Source organism: Myxocyprinus asiaticus, chromosome 24 (genome assembly GCF_019703515.2).
Source record: "Myxocyprinus asiaticus isolate MX2 ecotype Aquarium Trade chromosome 24, UBuf_Myxa_2, whole genome shotgun sequence".
NCBI lineage: Eukaryota > Metazoa > Chordata > Actinopteri > Cypriniformes > Catostomidae > Myxocyprinus > Myxocyprinus asiaticus.
In genome coordinates, this window is record NC_059367.1 from 6,562,970 (window position 1) to 6,580,085 (window position 17,116).

At 37.9% G+C, this 17,116-nt stretch overlaps 1 protein-coding gene across 3 annotated transcripts in view; it reads left to right on the forward strand.

Annotated features, from left to right (window-relative positions):
* The window catches only part of LOC127415008 (plexin-B1-like), a 125,411-nt gene that overhangs the window by 103,413 nt on the left and 4,882 nt on the right, over positions 1-17,116 (forward strand). For all 3 annotated transcript variants that reach the window (XM_051653452.1, XM_051653451.1, XM_051653453.1), the window contains 12 exons: positions 1,183-1,400; positions 7,334-7,512; positions 7,793-7,859; positions 8,538-8,684; positions 9,040-9,199; positions 9,368-9,471; positions 11,640-11,721; positions 11,858-12,024; positions 12,189-12,349; positions 13,709-13,856; positions 15,585-15,649; positions 16,949-17,024. In XM_051653452.1, the coding sequence (XP_051509412.1) occupies positions 1,183-1,400; positions 7,334-7,512; positions 7,793-7,859; positions 8,538-8,684; positions 9,040-9,199; positions 9,368-9,471; positions 11,640-11,721; positions 11,858-12,024; positions 12,189-12,349; positions 13,709-13,856; positions 15,585-15,649; positions 16,949-17,024 (1,574 nt within the window). The remainder of the gene's footprint in view (positions 1-1,182; positions 1,401-7,333; positions 7,513-7,792; positions 7,860-8,537; positions 8,685-9,039; positions 9,200-9,367; positions 9,472-11,639; positions 11,722-11,857; positions 12,025-12,188; positions 12,350-13,708; positions 13,857-15,584; positions 15,650-16,948; positions 17,025-17,116) is intronic.

Genomic DNA, 17,116 nt, shown 5'->3' on the forward strand with positions numbered 1-17,116 from the left:
CTTTATTTCATGGTCTGACTCTCATAAGCGTAAACCTATTTCTCGTCTGTGCCTCTCTCATTGGGTGGTAGATGCGATTGTGTTGTTATAAAAGCTCTAATCGTCAACCCCCAGAGGGACTATGAGCTCACTCCACCAGGGGTATGGCCACGTCTTGGGCGCTATTCAAGGGCATTTCTGTCCAAGAGATTTGTGCTGTGGCGAGTTGATCATCTCCTCCCACATTTCTAAGATTTTATAGACTGGATGTTACAGAGCCTTCTGTGGCTCACTCTGTCCTTGAGGCGGGAATGCAACATATTGTACAGTAAGCACAAATACATATGTTTCAACAGCCCAATATGTTGGGGCAGGATGCCTACGTGGAGCCATATACTTCTTGTTTTCTAATATCATCTTCTGAATATCAGAAAGTGTGATTTAGTACAATTGTTAGGTTCTGCGTTTTCTCTGTTTGTGGTGTCTTCTTCAGCCAGCATATCTGCAATTTGGGAGTTGACTATATCTTTTAGTGAGATACCGAACGAGTGTTAGAAAGAAAACTTTAGGTTACTCACGTAACCCTGATTCTCTGATAACATGAAGTGAGGTATCTCACATCATTGCCCCCCTTGCAGTTTGCACGGAAAAGAGATATGCGTAGAATGAGTCAGCAACAGGTAGCTGTGGTTTATATTAGGGAGGTGGGACTCCTTAAGGGCTGCAGCGGTTGGTCTGTCAATCTTGACAAATGTTGTGTCATTGGAGCTTCTGCAATTGGTCATTTCTGAGGCGTTCACTTAGTGAGAAACCTCACTTCATGTTATCAGAGAACCGGGGTTACGTGAGTAACCTAAAGTTTTCCACCAGAATACTATAGTAACTACAGTTATTGTTACTGCTGTTAAACTTAAATTACTTATTTCGTGTTTCTTCTGAATACTAAATTGTAAATAGTCAATCGAGGCAATCGGCAGTCAAATATTTTTGTATAATGGCCACTAAACTTTTTATTTGACCATGGTATTTCAGTGCAAACTATACTTACCATTGTACATTTTGTACAACTTGTACACAAGTTCATTGCTTATAAAACAGTTGTATTTTAAGACACAATGTTGGTTATTAATGTAAATTGAGAGATGTTTTGATTAACTAAATTTATAACATGCACAGTAATACTGACATTTTCCTGTCCTCCAGATCTGATGACTGAGATGATGGATCTCAGCAGTGATGTTGGTGGACCTGGAATTCCTTTTTTGGATTACCGCACATATGCAGAGCGCGTTTTCTTTCCCGGTCAGAAGGGGGCTCCACTGAGTCAGAACCTGGACTTGCCTGATTCACGCAGACAGACTGTGGAGCAAGGCCTGGGTCAACTTAATAACCTGCTCAACAACAGACTTTTCCTTATACGGGTCAGTAAGTCCAACCAAGAGACCCCCCCACCAACCCAATATAAAAATGCTAGATTTTCTCAGTAACACTATAATAACTTTTATTATTTGACAGCTCTCCGAAATTCTTGAATCTGATTGGTAAACTGCGGTATATTTGAGTGGTCAAATATATTTTTGTATAATGACCACTAAAACTGCATAATTGTCCATTGTATATGACAACTGCACTACAATTTGCCTGTCATTATCTAAAAATAAACCCCAACAGGGTTATCGTACCACGGAAAAAATGGACTGTACATTCTCCTTTACTTAATTACATAAACTAAAATTATTACATTATGTAATAGTGTTGACTTCTATTTTTTTAATTGGCTACCATAAAACATTTTTTTCCATGTCCTGGATTCATTGTGCCATGTAAAGAGAAATACGAAAAGTACATTTGTTTTATGATGGTGTTACACTCTATAGAAGCAACAAAATCAGCCAAAGATAAGAGGTTGTTTCTTTTAACTAGTGATGTTCGATTTCGACATTTATATTTAGTAATTATACAATATATAATTATACAAACAGGGGCAGATCTATAAATTTTTAAAGGAGGGAGCCACAGAGGGGCCACAGTGTGCAGAGTGGGCCAGATTAATAATGCATTAACATGAGTCTATGCTCTTGAAAACTGAACACATGACCTAATACATAAGGAATGTAAAAACAAGTTTGTATCTTTTACATACTCTGATTAACTCATTTAATAACCATAAATTCTGCAGATGTTATCAGGAATGGTTCTTTGAATGTCTTTAATGTCAATTAAATTTCATGATAACTATGTTTTCAATTGTTAAATTGAAAACATAGTTATCATGAAATTTAATTGACATGAGGAGGATCACATTTACATCCAAATGATAATACATTTACACGGAACAGAACCCAAACCTCAAATTGGAAAAATAAACTAAATATCAATCTAAATAAACAAATCTAACATAATCTAAATATAAATTGTCTGCATGGATTTTGTCAGATTTACTGAGTAGAAACTGGCAGCCTGCATGCTAGTCACGTTTGGTTAAATGCATTCAATAGTCTTAAAGGAATAGTTCACCCAAAAATGATTTACTCACCCTCATGCCATCTCAGATGTCACACTTGAGGTGGATAAATATTTTATTTGATAAGAAGAAATGCACATAAACTGTGATTGAAACACAGTAGCTGGGTTTCCATCAAAATGTTTTGCATTTTTAATGAGCATTTCTGAAAATTTGCCGAAAGAAGATGCGAAACATTGCGCGTTACCATGAACTGTAAAAGCGCGTTATCTTGAGGGAGCCCGCCTTCTTGTCATGGCGCAGCTGAACGACCTCTTTGCTTCAGGGATAGTTGTATTTGCTGTAATAAAGCAACTGTACATTATGTTATTAAATGCTGCCAGGAGACGTCGCAGAATAAGTGCAATAGTTCACATAATGAGGGCTCAAATGGCTATTCCAATTTGCCGACAGCCTCCATATACCTGGGAGCGACCGCGCTCAAAACAGTTCTGGTGGATTGTGAGGACCCAATTTAATGATGATCTGTGGGTGAAGCAGGGGCGGACTGGGACTAAAAAGTGGCCCTGGACTTTCTGGCCCAGAGCAGCCCACCAAACCCGGCCCATAACACACCACACCATAACACAACGGCTCATTGATTAGATTTTCTGGCTCAATTTCAAATTTATGTGTTGAAAAAACAAAGAAGACATTTCTATTGACAGCTAGTCATGACAACGGGCCCCACAGTCCAAAAATTGTCATAACTTTAAAACATATCAATGTGATGTGGAATTTTTAGAAAAACCAGTAAAATAAGCACTTTATAGCTCAGACAAATAACATGTCAGAAAACTTTTTTCCCAACATACAGATGTTAATGTACATGAAAGTACAAGGGAAAGTGTGTATTTTAGGTGCTGTGACGAGTCAGCATTTCTTCAATGTTTTTAAAGATCTTAATCACCTTTCAACTTTTTTCTAGGAGTACAAATAAACTGTTGTCTTAGTTAATATGAGGTTGTGGAAACAACAAGTATAAGAATAATATATTATATATGTATATATAGCTATACAAGATCATAAAATGTTCTTTAAAATAGTTAGATGAAGAAACTGTCACACAGCAGGACACTGATGACAATGGTTAAAATTTCATGTCAATTACTCTCATAACTGCGTAAATGCACAAAGTAAGCCTCAGAGATTTAAATAGCCACAAAGTAATATTTTTCATGACTTATTTTCCGCATTTTTATCAGGTGTGAGCATTATTCAGCAAGCCGCACTTCAGCTCCCTGCGTGTGAGTAAATTATGCAAATGACTATGTACTGCTCATAGCTTTACTGTTTTCAGATTTTATATATGCTGCTGTTATTGTATTTGTTGTAATTTGCAGTTATTTGTTATTTTGTTATTATTCAGAGTTCAGCTAACAAGTTAATATGTTGTCTTTGGTTGTCACCATTATTGTGATTTGTATGTCAATTAATGAGGTCCACGCGAGGTATGGAGTTAATGCGCACATAAGGAAATGCGCTACGAGGTGTAAGTACTTTCAAAATAAGTTATTTCAATATTTAAAAATAAAAGCCATTGTATTGGTTGTACCTTACAGAGTATTTTAAATGTTCACTCTGTAATGGGGGCCGCGCGGGTATGTTGTAGTCCAGGCCCGTTTATATTGCATGTTGGATGGGCCGATACGTGCACAGCAATGGGCAAGCCCAAATTACCCAGCAACCCACCGGGAAAACGCCCGGTGCTCCCGACAGCCAGTCCGCCCCTGGAGTGAAGCACTTTCAACTAACCAGGGCTAGGTTTGAAGAATTGTGTGCCACGGTTGGGCCTCTCGTTGAGCCAGTTACGTCAAGCTCTCACACACCAATACCATCCGACGAGCATATTGTCATTGCGCTTTACAAATCTTCATGACACGTCATCGTTCATGCGAATAAGCCATTTCCATCACTTTAATGCACATTTTAACTAATGCGAAACTCTAGAAAATTCACCTCCTCATAGCACATTACATTTTATGCGAATTTTGAGAGTTTATTTGCATATCAAGCGTTTCCATTCAGGATTTCTTATGTGCATTTTCAAATTGTGTATAAAAATTGTTGGATGGAAACCGCTCTTTACCAAATAGCCTCCTATCATTTAAATAGGAATAAAAGATGCGCATCAAAAAGTCAAGTGACTAAATAATTCATTCAAAACTGGACTAACCAGCGGACCAAAGTCATTGCATCTGAAACGTTGCTCTGGTCTGCATAGAGTTTGCAGATAAAATAAGTTGATCACAAACTTGAACTGTGTAGAAGAGCAAGTTAATTGACACTTTTGAAAAGTATCTTATATATCTGCACGGCTAAAGGAGGAGGAACGTGCACTAGCGTTCCCAGAACTGTGTGACGCGCTGGTGTTTTGCTATATTCCTACACACTCTCACGCCGAAATCGTAAGGATTCATACGATTATAAATTTGGCTAATTCATATGATATCGTACGACTGCATTCACTACAGCCAATGATGTCGCTTGACATCGTTTCCATCAAATACGTGACAATTACTTGCTTCTGTCACACACAACATCTTTCTATCATGTTCACACACTCACACTGATCGGTTAGGTTTAGATAAGAGGTTTGGGTAAGGGCATAATATTAATAAGAATGTCCTTAATGCCTCGTGCGCGAAACTCGCGCTTGCTTCCGCATTAGACACCCGGGCATTTGCACGTGATGAAATCAAACAAATTTATACAAATGAACTCGTACGAAACCATACGAAATAGCCAACTCTTAAAATATATACACATTTTCATCAGACTGGGTTGTATATTCTAATTTTTCGCATAAATTTGCAACTTGGATGGATACATATGACAGCATGTGGAACTTCCAAATACCCAAAAGACATCTTTTAACTACATTGTTTTGCGTTGCTTTATTAATGCCTATTTTGCAAACCGTTGTGTTTGATAAATAGGTTTCGAGTGCATTCCAAAGTGCTTTTGTTGAGTTCAGCGTGTTGCACACGTCAAAGACGCAGGCAGCCCCACATAGTCAACTAACTGCGCTGTGTCCAACTGGTCTGTGAAACCTGATTGCTCAAATGCGTCTCATGTGAACACTTGTGTTTGGATTTCGAGGCGAGTTTTCATGTTTGATAGTAAACCATAATAAAGTGCGCAAAGAAAGCATGACGGAAACAGGCACGCTGTTTCTCCCAGATACAGTTAATATTTAATCTGAGCAGGTCTAATCTAAGGTCTGTATGTTGTTATGAACAAATAACAAAATTATATTTGATTTACATTTTTTATGTTGTTGTAATGACGGCTGTTTTTTTTTTTTTCCTTGTCCACAATGTATTAAACAGCAGAGGGTTTAATTAACATATTTTGGTGTGTTTATTGCTTTTAAAATATCGCTTGCTCTCAGATCATAAAGTGTTCCCTATTCAATAGCATGTTCTGGCGATGGACCTGACAAGTTTACAGTCATTATCCCACACACAATGTAGTTTTTTTGTTTGATTTGTTTTTAAAAATGTGCTCCTCGAAGACATAAACTACATAAATTGTGAAGACATAAAATAGAACAGCGCACTAGTATAACTGTTCAAATTAATCTAGTTTAGAGACATTTCGAATTTTACCTTGAAGTGCCTGTTGAAAATGTCAATCCCTGGTTTCTGCCAATAACCACGTTTAAAGGGGGAAAATAACAAGACAGGCTGGACCGAAAATTATTATATTTTTTTTCAAATAGCAACTTGACAAATTGAGAAACGGGGGCGGATTATGTAAGTTATGACTCAAAGAACAAATCGCCAGTAGTATATAGTGAAGAGGAAAAATGACAAGCACTCACATACACCCTGATAAAACCAGCATCAATTTACTTCCCAACCACTGCCCCATGCATTGATGTAATGCTAGAAAGTTCTGAAAGTTTTGTCTTTTGAAGTGTCACGCACCCTCTCTCTCTTTTGGACGCACATGCATTATCTCTCACTTAAAAGTACATGATGAATGAGTGTCCCACCTACATGTGTGTGTAAGGTATGTGATTGGTTATTAAGAAAGCCAATTCACTGATTTGAGCCAATCACAACGCCCTGTTCGAAAAGATATGGAGTCGATATATCAAAAGAGTCGATTCCTATCTAGAGTTGACTCCAATTCCATGGCTTGTGACTCCCCATCCCTACTTTTAACCATACTAAAAAAAGCTACAGAACACATTAACCTCATTTAGAAAAAAGTGTATTTAGATCATTTACAAACATATGAATATGAACATATGAATATATTTTTATAAATAATTTATTTAAATTTTCTTACATCTTATGTGTTTTATATATCAGTTCACAGACCTTCTCCAGGATGTTCATGGACCCATGAACATCAATAAACACATGAATATGAAAACCTGTCTGTAGAGAAAATGAAAGCAGATTGAAATTGCAGTGTTTATGCCACTGGCGTGTTCCGCACATCAGTACTAGTTGTGGGTATTTTCGTTAGGAACTATTATTTCACCTCAAAGAGTAAACAAAAGATGAAAACAAATGTAATATTCATTTCAAACTGAATTAAACTTGGATGCCTTTTAAGTGTAGAGTTTTTGAGGGTTTGTATTGTGGAAGTCTCACTCGCTAGCCTCTTTCTTGACGTTTTACCTGACTTTAAATGGCCAAACAGACGGGCAGCAGCATCACTGAAACTTCAACATTGCTCCTCAGCATATTTATCTAGAATAGCACTGTGAGACTTTGTAGACGCTTTGCATGCTTTGTTTTGAAAGCTTGGGCTGTTTGAAGGAGTAAGCTTTTATGCATCCCAGGTAACATCATTGGTACTAATGTAGATAAGTTCTGCTGTTGGTTCCTCTAGTTCATTCATACCCTGGAAGCGCAGCAAAGTTTCTCACAGAGAGACCGAGGTTACGTCGCATCTCTTCTCACGATGGCTCTACATGATAAGCTGGAGTACTTCACTGATGTCATGAAGACTTTACTGGGGGATTTGGTGCAGCAATATGTGGCCAAGAACCCCAAACTCATGCTGCGCAGGTATTTTACATTTTAATCAATTGATACATTCCTTTTTCCAAATTAACTTAAGTAGATTCAAGATACACATTGCTGTCCTTTTGTGCATATCGTGGCCAACTTCAGTGTATCGTGGCTCCGTTTTGCAGCCCTCTTTTCAGCCAGTCGTGGCCTGGTGTTAATCTTAGGGACTGTCTGTTTATTTACTTCAATTTTCATCTGAGTTGTCTAAAAAAACAAATGATCTAATCTTCTCTGATCTGATTATATTAAATCTTCTCTGAAATGTCATCATCTGTAGGACTGAAACGGTTGTGGAGAAGATGCTGACCAACTGGATGTCCATCTGTCTCTACTCTTTTCTCAAGGTATCAGAGATTGCGATGGCCTACATTTTAGACATGTGACCATTCTATGCAGTTGTATTTATTGATTGTGAATTGTGAGAATAATAAGTTATAAAATTGATGGCTCCAACAGTAAAATCTAAAACCTCACAGATAAAACCCAACAGAATAAACTTCAATAGTGGTGATTGGGAGACCAAAGCAAATACTATTTCCTGTATACTAATCCAATATTTTCCTTACTTTTCCTCGACTATCCAAAAGAGGAAAAAATAGAGGGAGATAGATTATGGCAGTCAGAAGACAGAAAGAAAGATGCCAAATTTACTGTCACTTGGTCAGCAGCTGTATTTGAAACCTTAATGCAGAAAGGTTTACTAGTTTGTTTTTAATTAATGGCAGGATAATATAACACAAAGAATAATGCCATACATTTACATTAAATAGTAAAAACAAAACTGAACGGTGAAGTTTTTTTTTTGCTACTGAATCAAGGTGGTAATGTGTCATAACAATCTGTGAAAAGGTTCTGTTGCTTCAGTATACCCTCTCCACATGATCTCCCACATAGAGGCTAAATGTATTGTGAGAGACATAATTCCACAAAAGTAATTCAAACCCAAAAATATGTTTATTTTGACCATCATAATTGCAAACGCTAATATGTGTGTGTGTGTGTGTGTGTGTGTGTGTGTGTAGGAGGTTGCCGGAGAGCCTCTCTACAAGTTGTACAGGGCTATTAAGTACCAGGTGGATAAAGGACCGGTGGATGCAGTGACGGGCAAAGCCAAACGCACTCTCAATGACAGTCACCTTCTCAGAGAGGACATAGACTACTGCTCAGTAGTGGGTCCATCTCAATGTTTGCTATATTTGAAGTGATAGTTCACACAAAAATGAAATTTTTCATGTTCTCACCCTCATGTTGTTTGTGGAACAAAAAAGATGATGTTAGACAGAATGTTAGGCTCACTCACCATTCACTTTCATTGCATCTCTATTTTTCCATACAATGAAAGTGAATGTTGACTGAGGCTGTAAGTCCCTGAAATTCTGCCTAACATCTCTTTTTGTGTTCCATGAAAGAAACTCATACGGGTTTGGAACATGGAGCATATGAGTGTTGAGGGTGATTAAATGATGACAGGATTTTAGGGTAGACTGTCTTAAGACATTTAATAATGTTTTTTGTATTTTTTAGACTCTGACAGTGCTGGTGAAGAGTGGCGTCGAGGTCCAGCCCTGTCCTGTTAAAGTTCTGGACTCTGACACCATAACTCAGGTTAAAGATAAAATCCTGGACCAGATCTATAAAGGAGCTCCTTATTCCCAGAGACCAGCCGCAGACTCGTTGGACCTTGGTACAGTCTATTTTTACCCAGCTAAAGCTAGACAAATTCTTGTCATGTTAAATATTTTTTAATAGAAATAGTTTGAAAGCTGAACACTAGTTTAGGTTCAGGCTTTGGCTATTTATTTATTTAGGTTATTTATTTGGGTATTTATTATTGGTTACTGTGTATCCTTAGAGTGGCGATCAGGTCAGGCGGGTCACCTGACTCTTTCTGATGATGATGTCACAGCAATCGTTCAGGGTCGCTGGAAACGGATCAACACTTTACAGCACTACAAGGTACATTTACTGTGACAAACATACCATCTTACACATTTCCAGTTCATTGAGATTGTTTGGTTGTTTGGAGGGTTTGTGCATTTGTTGGTTGGTTAGTTGAATGGATGGATGGATGATTTGTGAATTAGTTGGTTCACTGGTTGGTTGATTTGTAGATTGGTTAGTTAGCCGGTTGGTTGATTCGTGGATAGATGGATGGGTTGTTGATTTGTGGATTGGTTAGGTAGTCGCTTGGTTGATTTGTGGATTGGTTAGTTAGCTGGTTGGTTTATTTGTGTATTGTTTAGTTAGCCGGTTTGTTGATGGATGTATGGATGATTAGTGAATTGGTTATTTAGACGGTTGGTTGATTTGTTGATTGGTTGGTTAGCTGGTTGGCTGATTTGTGGATTGTTTAGTTAATCAGTTGCTTGATTGATTTGTGGATTGGTTAGTTAGCTGGTTTGTTGATGGATGGATGATTTGTGGATTGGTTAGTTAGCCAGTTGGTTGATTTGTGGATTGGTGAGTTAGCCGGTTGGTGGATTTGTGAATTGTCTAGTTAGCCGGTTGGTTGATTTGTGGATTGGTTAGTTAGCTGGTTGGATGAACTGTTGATTGGTTAGTTAGTGTTGGATGATTTGTGGATTGGTTAGTTAACCACTTGGTTGATTTATGGATTAGTTAGTTAGCCATTTGATTGATTTGTTGATTGGCTAGTTAGCTAGTTGGTTGATTTTTGATTTGATTAATTAGCTGGGTGGTTGAATTGTTAGGCTCATTTGAGATGAGCAAAATCTGCACAGCACCAATCACCGGTGATCACCGTGAGTTGCACACCAGTTAGAAATGTGTTCGAGTGTGGTCCGACTTGCTCTGATGTCATGCTGACGGATGTCAAAAAACTCTCGCAACGGTGAGGTGGCCATGCCGGGTGGCGCAGTCTGGCATAGTTGCTCTCCCCTGACTGTGCTGAGTTAAGGCATGATGGGAAACGACTTGCTGATGACACAGCTTAATGCTCATTGGCTTAAACAACCATGATGTTTTGTTCTCTTTTAAAATGAACTCTCATTTTTTTAAATTTGTATAAATGATGTGAATATTCCCAACACTCTGACAGTGATATCTCTGTATGGGATATGTGTTTATCATATTTTATTAAACTAAAAATGGGTGAAAAGACACGTCTTATGGGGGAAATAAAATTGCATGTACATTGAGTGTCTTTTTCATCATATTTCATTTTAAAGAAACCAAATTTAAACAGTGAGTGGTGGTAATCACTGTTAACTTGCGATCCACCAATAACACAGAAACAACAGTGTATGAACGTGAATCCCATGATATTTTCCTTGTATCTGGAAGGTGTCTGATCCACTATGAGAAGTGAAAACTGTCCGACTTGACAGTTCTTATTTCACTTCTCCCCTGACTGCAGCAGCCTACTCTCGTCTGCTTTCAAGGCGAGGCGTTTGGCATCTCGGACAAGCCTGTTGTTTAGTTAATTAGACGGTTGGTTGATTTGTGGAATGGTTAGTTAGCTGGTTTGAAGATGGATGGATAGGTGATCTGTGGATTGGTTAGTTAGCCGTTTGGTTAATTTGTTGATTGGTAAATTAGCCGATTGATTGATTTATAGGTTGGTTAGTTAGCTGAATGGTTGATTTGTGAATTGGATAGTTAGGGGGTGGTTAGTTAGCCAGTTGGTTGATTGGTTAGTTAGCAGGTTAGTATGAAGGTAAATTGGTAGCAAATCTCGAGAGCTTGTAGATTTGAATTTGAGTAGTTTAATAAATATATGTATTTGTAAGTTAAAATTTACATTCACAGCCCTGACGTGAAAACTTGTTAAATAAAAATCTGAATTTAAATGTTGCAATCTGCACTCAGTATAAATTGAATGTGATAAGACAAAAAAAAAAAAAAAAAAAAAAAAAGTGTGCCACGAAATAATGCAAAAACAACATGTTTTTCTATTGCATTATGTAGGGCTGAACAATCAATGGAAATAAAATCAAAATCAAGATATGATATTGTGTGATGATTTGTGGATTGGTTAGTTAGCTGGGTGGTTGATTTGTGGGTTAGTTGATTGATTGACTGGTTGGTTAGCTGGTTAGTTGTTTAGTTGGTTTGTCAGCTGTGATTTGATTTAGTTTTAAGACTCTCTCCTCTTGTCCATTCAGGTGCCTGATGGGGCCACTGTGGCTCTCATCCCTCGTTCCCAGAGTTCTCTTAGAGTAAATCAGGTGTACCAGACTGGAGAGAGTAAGAAAACACCACACAATTTGATCAATCTAAACAAAACACCATTACTTTCAAGCTCTTTTCACTTAATTGCTGACAATCTGAAATCAAAGTATACATTTCTCGTTGTAATCATTTCTGTTTGTGGTTACTGTAGAAACTCCTATGCTGGAGGGAGAAGAGGAGGAAGGTCTTCGGTTGTGGCATCTAGTAAAGCCAAGCGAAGACACTGAAATCCCCAAACACAGGAAGAGCAGCATGAGAGAGAGAGAACGTGCAAAAGCAATCCCAGAGATCTACCTTACACGACTGCTTTCAATGAAGGTACATTACAAATGCAAGGTTGTGGGATCTGGCATACTTTGTATGCCACACTGAATGGATCCTGTACTTCCCTTGTTTATTTAGGAGATATATCTTCTTTCTAGCTTCTGCTGATTATCAGCATGATATAAAGCTGATCTGTGTTTATAAATGTGTATCTTCAGGGCACTCTGCAGAAGTTTGTAGATGATGTGTTTGTAGCCATATTGAGCACCAAACGGCCTCCACCCATCGCTGTCAGATTCTTTTTTGACTTCCTGGACGACATGGCAGAGAAACACGGCATTGATGACCCCGAGACAGTGCACATTTGGAAAACAAACAGGTCAGCAGTACTGCACGTATCTCTTATATCTATGAAACATTTTAATAAAACATTTTGAGAAATAACAGGATTGCTTCTCAGATCAATCATGCTGTACTTTGTACTGAGATAAAATGTAGATTAAATATGACGTTTGGACTGGGAATTATATTTTCATTTAATGGATTTTTTTGGCTTGTTTAATAGGCAGTAATTCGGTCTGCTCAGGATTATATTGTTTTGTTTTTTTGTTTTTTTGGATTTTTCCCCTTTTTCTCCCAATTTGGAATGCCCAATTACCAATGTGCTTTTTAAGTCGCGTAGTGATTTGCCTCAGTCCGGGTGGCAGAGGACGAATCCCTGTTGCCTCCGCGTCTGAGATCGTCAACCCGTGCATCTTATCACGTGGCTTGTTGAGCGTGTTGCCACGGAGATATAGCGCGTGTGGAGGCTTCATGCCACCCACCGCGGCAACCACGCTCAACTCTCCACGCGCCCCACCGAGAATGAACCACATTATAGTGATCATGAGGAGGTTAGCCCATGTGACTCTACCCTCCCTAGCAACAGGGCCAATTTGGTTGCTTAGGAGATCTGGCTGGAGTCACTCAGCACGCCCTGGAATTCGAACTAGCGAACTCCAGGGGTGGTAGCCAGCATTTTTACCACTGAGCTACTCAGGCCCAAGGATTATATTGTTAAAATTATAAAGGGTTCCCACAGTCATGGAAAATCTGTAAATAACAGAGAATTTTGAAAATTGTGTTTTCCATAAAATTTTAAAATTGATGGGTTCTTAAAAAAATAATATACATAAACTTGGAATACAAAAGTGTTTCACTTGCTAAATAATGCTCTTGTGAGGAGTATAAACTGCACACAAGCCATATTGATGTTTGATTTGTGATTTAATTTTTATTTTATTTTTTTAGCATTTTCTTTTAATGAATTGGCTGAACCAGTTCACAATTGGTATGAATTATTATTTTACCAATCGGTCTGAAATTGATGAATTAAAAAAACAAACCTTACCCAGTAATCATAAATGACTAGAAATGTCATGGAATAGTAATGGAATTTAATTTAAGTCGGACAATTAGCAAATTGATCTGAATTAGAATGATGTCTAAAAATCCCTAACCAGTGATAACAAATGATTTGAAAGGTCATGGAAACTCAGTGGTCAAATCAGTCTGAATTATCAATTAGAGAATCAGTCTTAATTTTAATGATTTTTAAAAAATCCTTACCCAGTGATTACAAATGATTGGAAAGGTCATTGAAATTCACTGGTCAAAAAACACGGGAACGATGATAGGAACAAGACCCTTGTGTTATGTCGAACATTAATTTATTATCTTGTTTTCCGTCTGTCTGCAGTTTACCTTTGCGTTTCTGGGTGAACATCTTGAAGAACCCTCAGTTTGTGTTCGACGTGCAGGTGACGGATAGCGTGGATGCTGTCCTCTCTGTTATCGCACAGACCTTCATTGATTCCTGCACTACATCCGAGCACAAAGTGGGTCGGGTCAGTACAGCAATTAACCTCTTGAACTCTCTAGCTGTGACCTCATTATTAGTTGCTCTTGGAAGTGAGCGTGCTTGTAGATACAGTAGATGAATAAGAACAGGAAAGAGAGAAATGTACAGGTGCATCTCAATAAATTAGAATGTTGTGGAAAAGTTCATTTATTTCAGTAATTCAACTCAAATTGTGAAACTCATGTATTAAATAAATTCAATGCACACAGACTGAAGTAGTTTAAGTCTTTGGTTCTTTTAATTGTGATGATTTTGGCTCACATTTAACAAAAACCCACCAATTCACTATCTCAAAAAATTAGAATACATCATAAGACCAATAAAAAAAACATTTTTAGTGAATTGTTGGCCTTCTGGAAAGTATGTTCATTTACTGTATATGTACTCAATACTTGGTAGGGGCTCCTTTTGCTTTAATTACTGCCTCAATTCGGCGTGGCATGGAGGTGATCAGTTTGTGGCACTGCTGAGGTGGTATGGAAGCCCAGGTTTCTTTGACAGTGGCCTTCAGCTCATCTGCATTTTTTGGTCTCTTGTTTCTCATTTTCCTCTTGACAATACCCCATAGATTCTCTATGGGGTTCAGGTCTGGTGAGTTTGCTGGCCAGTCAAGCACACCAACACCATGGTCATTTAACCAACTTTTGGTGCTTTTGGCAGTGTGGGCAGGTGCCAAATCCTGCTGGAAAATGAAATCAGCATCTTTAAAAAGCTGGTCAGCAGAAGGAAGCATGAAGTGCTCCAAAATTTCTTGGTAAATGGGTGCAGTGACTTTGGTTTTCAAAGAACACAATGGACCAACACCAGCAGATGACATTGCACCCCAAATCATCACAGACTGTGGAAACTTAACACTGGACTTCAAGCAACTTGGGCTATGAGCTTCTCCACCCTTCCTCCAGACTCTAGGACCTTGGTTTCCAAATGAAATACAAAACTTGCTCTCATCTGAAAAGAGGACTTTGGACCTCTGGGCAACAGTCCAGTTCTTCTTCTCCTTAGCCCAGGTAAGACGCCTCTGACGTTGTCTGTGGTTCAGGAGTGGCTTAAAAAGAGGAATACGACAACTGTAGCCAAATTCCTTGACATGTCTGTGTCTTGATGCCTTGACCCCAGCCTCAGTCCATTCCTTGTGAAGTTCACCCAAATTCTTGAATCGATTTTGCTTGACAATCATAAGGCTGCAGTTCTCTCGGTTGGTTGTGCATCTTTTTCTTCCACACTTTTTCCTTCCACTCAACTTTCTGTTAACATACTTGGATACAGCACTCTGTGAACAGCCAGCTTCTTTGGCAATGAATGTTTGTGGCTTACCCTCCTTGTGAAGGGTGTCAATGATTGTCTTCTGGACAACTGTCAGATCAGCAGTCTTCCCCATGATTGTGTAGCCTAGTGAACCAAACTGAGAGACCATTTTGAAGGCTCAGGAAATCTTTGCAGGTGTTTTGAGTTGATTAGCTGATTGGCATGTCACCATATTCTAATTTTTTGAGATAGTGAATTGGTGGGTTTTTGTTAAATGTGAGCCAAAATCATCACAATTAAAAGAACCAAAGACTTAAACTACTTCAGTCTCTGTGCATTTAATTTATTTAATACACGAGTTTCACAATTTGAGTGAATTACTGAAATAAATGAACTTTTCCACGACATTCTAATTTATTGAGATGCACCTGTATAAAAGAGCTCATTGTCGTGTCTCTGTATCCTTTAGGATTCGCCTGTCAATAAGTTGTTGTACGCCAGAGAAATTCCACGATACAAGCAGCTGGTGGAGAGGTAAGAGTATCAAAGCATTATACAGCAGTACTGCCCTATTCAAACTATCTGTTGGCTGATTCTTCTGAAACCTGTTAAGAAAATGTCCTGGTCATATTTATTTTATTTATATATTTTCAGGACACTTAAACACTATTTAACTCCCAATTCTCATTACCATAATGCACCCACGTTTTACTATTTCCACTGTTTTCAGTGATGATTCTCATTGCTGTAACAGTCTTTTTTTTTTTTACTGTATGATTGTATTAATTAAAATCAGTGAAAATAAAAGTCAGTAATAAGGGACTACTACCATTTATGTTCTTTAAAATGTTTCGCTTTATAGGGATAGTTCACCCAAAAATAAAAATGTTCTTGTCATTTATCCTCATGCCATCCCAGATGTGTATGACTTTCTTTCTTAGGCTGAACACAAAGATTTTAAGAAGAATATCTCAGCTATGTTGGTCCATATGATGCAAGTAAAAGGGGTCCAAAACTTTCAAGCTTCAAAAGCACATAAAGGCAGCATAAAAGTAATCCGTATGACTCCGGTCGTTAAATCCTTGTCTTCAGTAGCTATATGATAGGTGTGGGTGAGAAACAGATCAATATTTAAGTCCTTTTTAACTATAAATCTCCACTTTCACTTTCACCTTCTGAAAGTGAAAGTGGAGATTTATTGTAAAAAATGATTAAAATATTGATCTGTTTATCTCCCAAAGTGATTGCATCGCTTCAGAAGTTATACTGTATATTAAACCACTGGAGTCTTAAGGATTACTTTTATGCTGCCTTTATTTGAATTTTGGAGCTTTGAATGTCTCGTCACCATTCACTTGCATTGTATGGACCTACAGATCTGAGATATTCTTCTAAAAATCTTCATTTGTGTTCAGCAGAAGAAAGTCATCCATCCAAATCGGAGATGGCATGGAAGTGAGTAAATGATTAGAGAATTTTCATTTTTGGGCGAACTAACCCTGTAATTACAAATTAACATATAATAATATTTTACAATCTTTTTTTCACATTGCGGTAATGAGAACTGTGGGGTAAAATGTGCATAACAGCCAGAAAAATAGTGTCACAGTGTAAAAATTCTTAGATGCCTTAAAAATAGGCTTCATTTTCTGAATGCAGAGTACAAAATAATTTCTTTCTTTTGCTTTGTAGTGAAATAGGACAAGGACATTTTCTTGATAGGTTTGATGAGAATCACCCAATCAGCATCAGTGTAGCACTGACATTAATACAAGAAGTCATATGTAAAGAAATGTAATTCTGTAATGACATTTATTCCATTATCTCTTATAGGTACTACAGTGATATTCACAACGCAGTGTCTGGCTGTTACCAGGAAATGAATTCCACCCTCACAGAGCTGTCAGGGGTGAGCTAGAATTCTATTCTCTTCTAAATGAAATTCGGAGAGTTTTTACATTTAAGCGTGCATTTCTCATGAAAATTAGAATTGCAGGATTC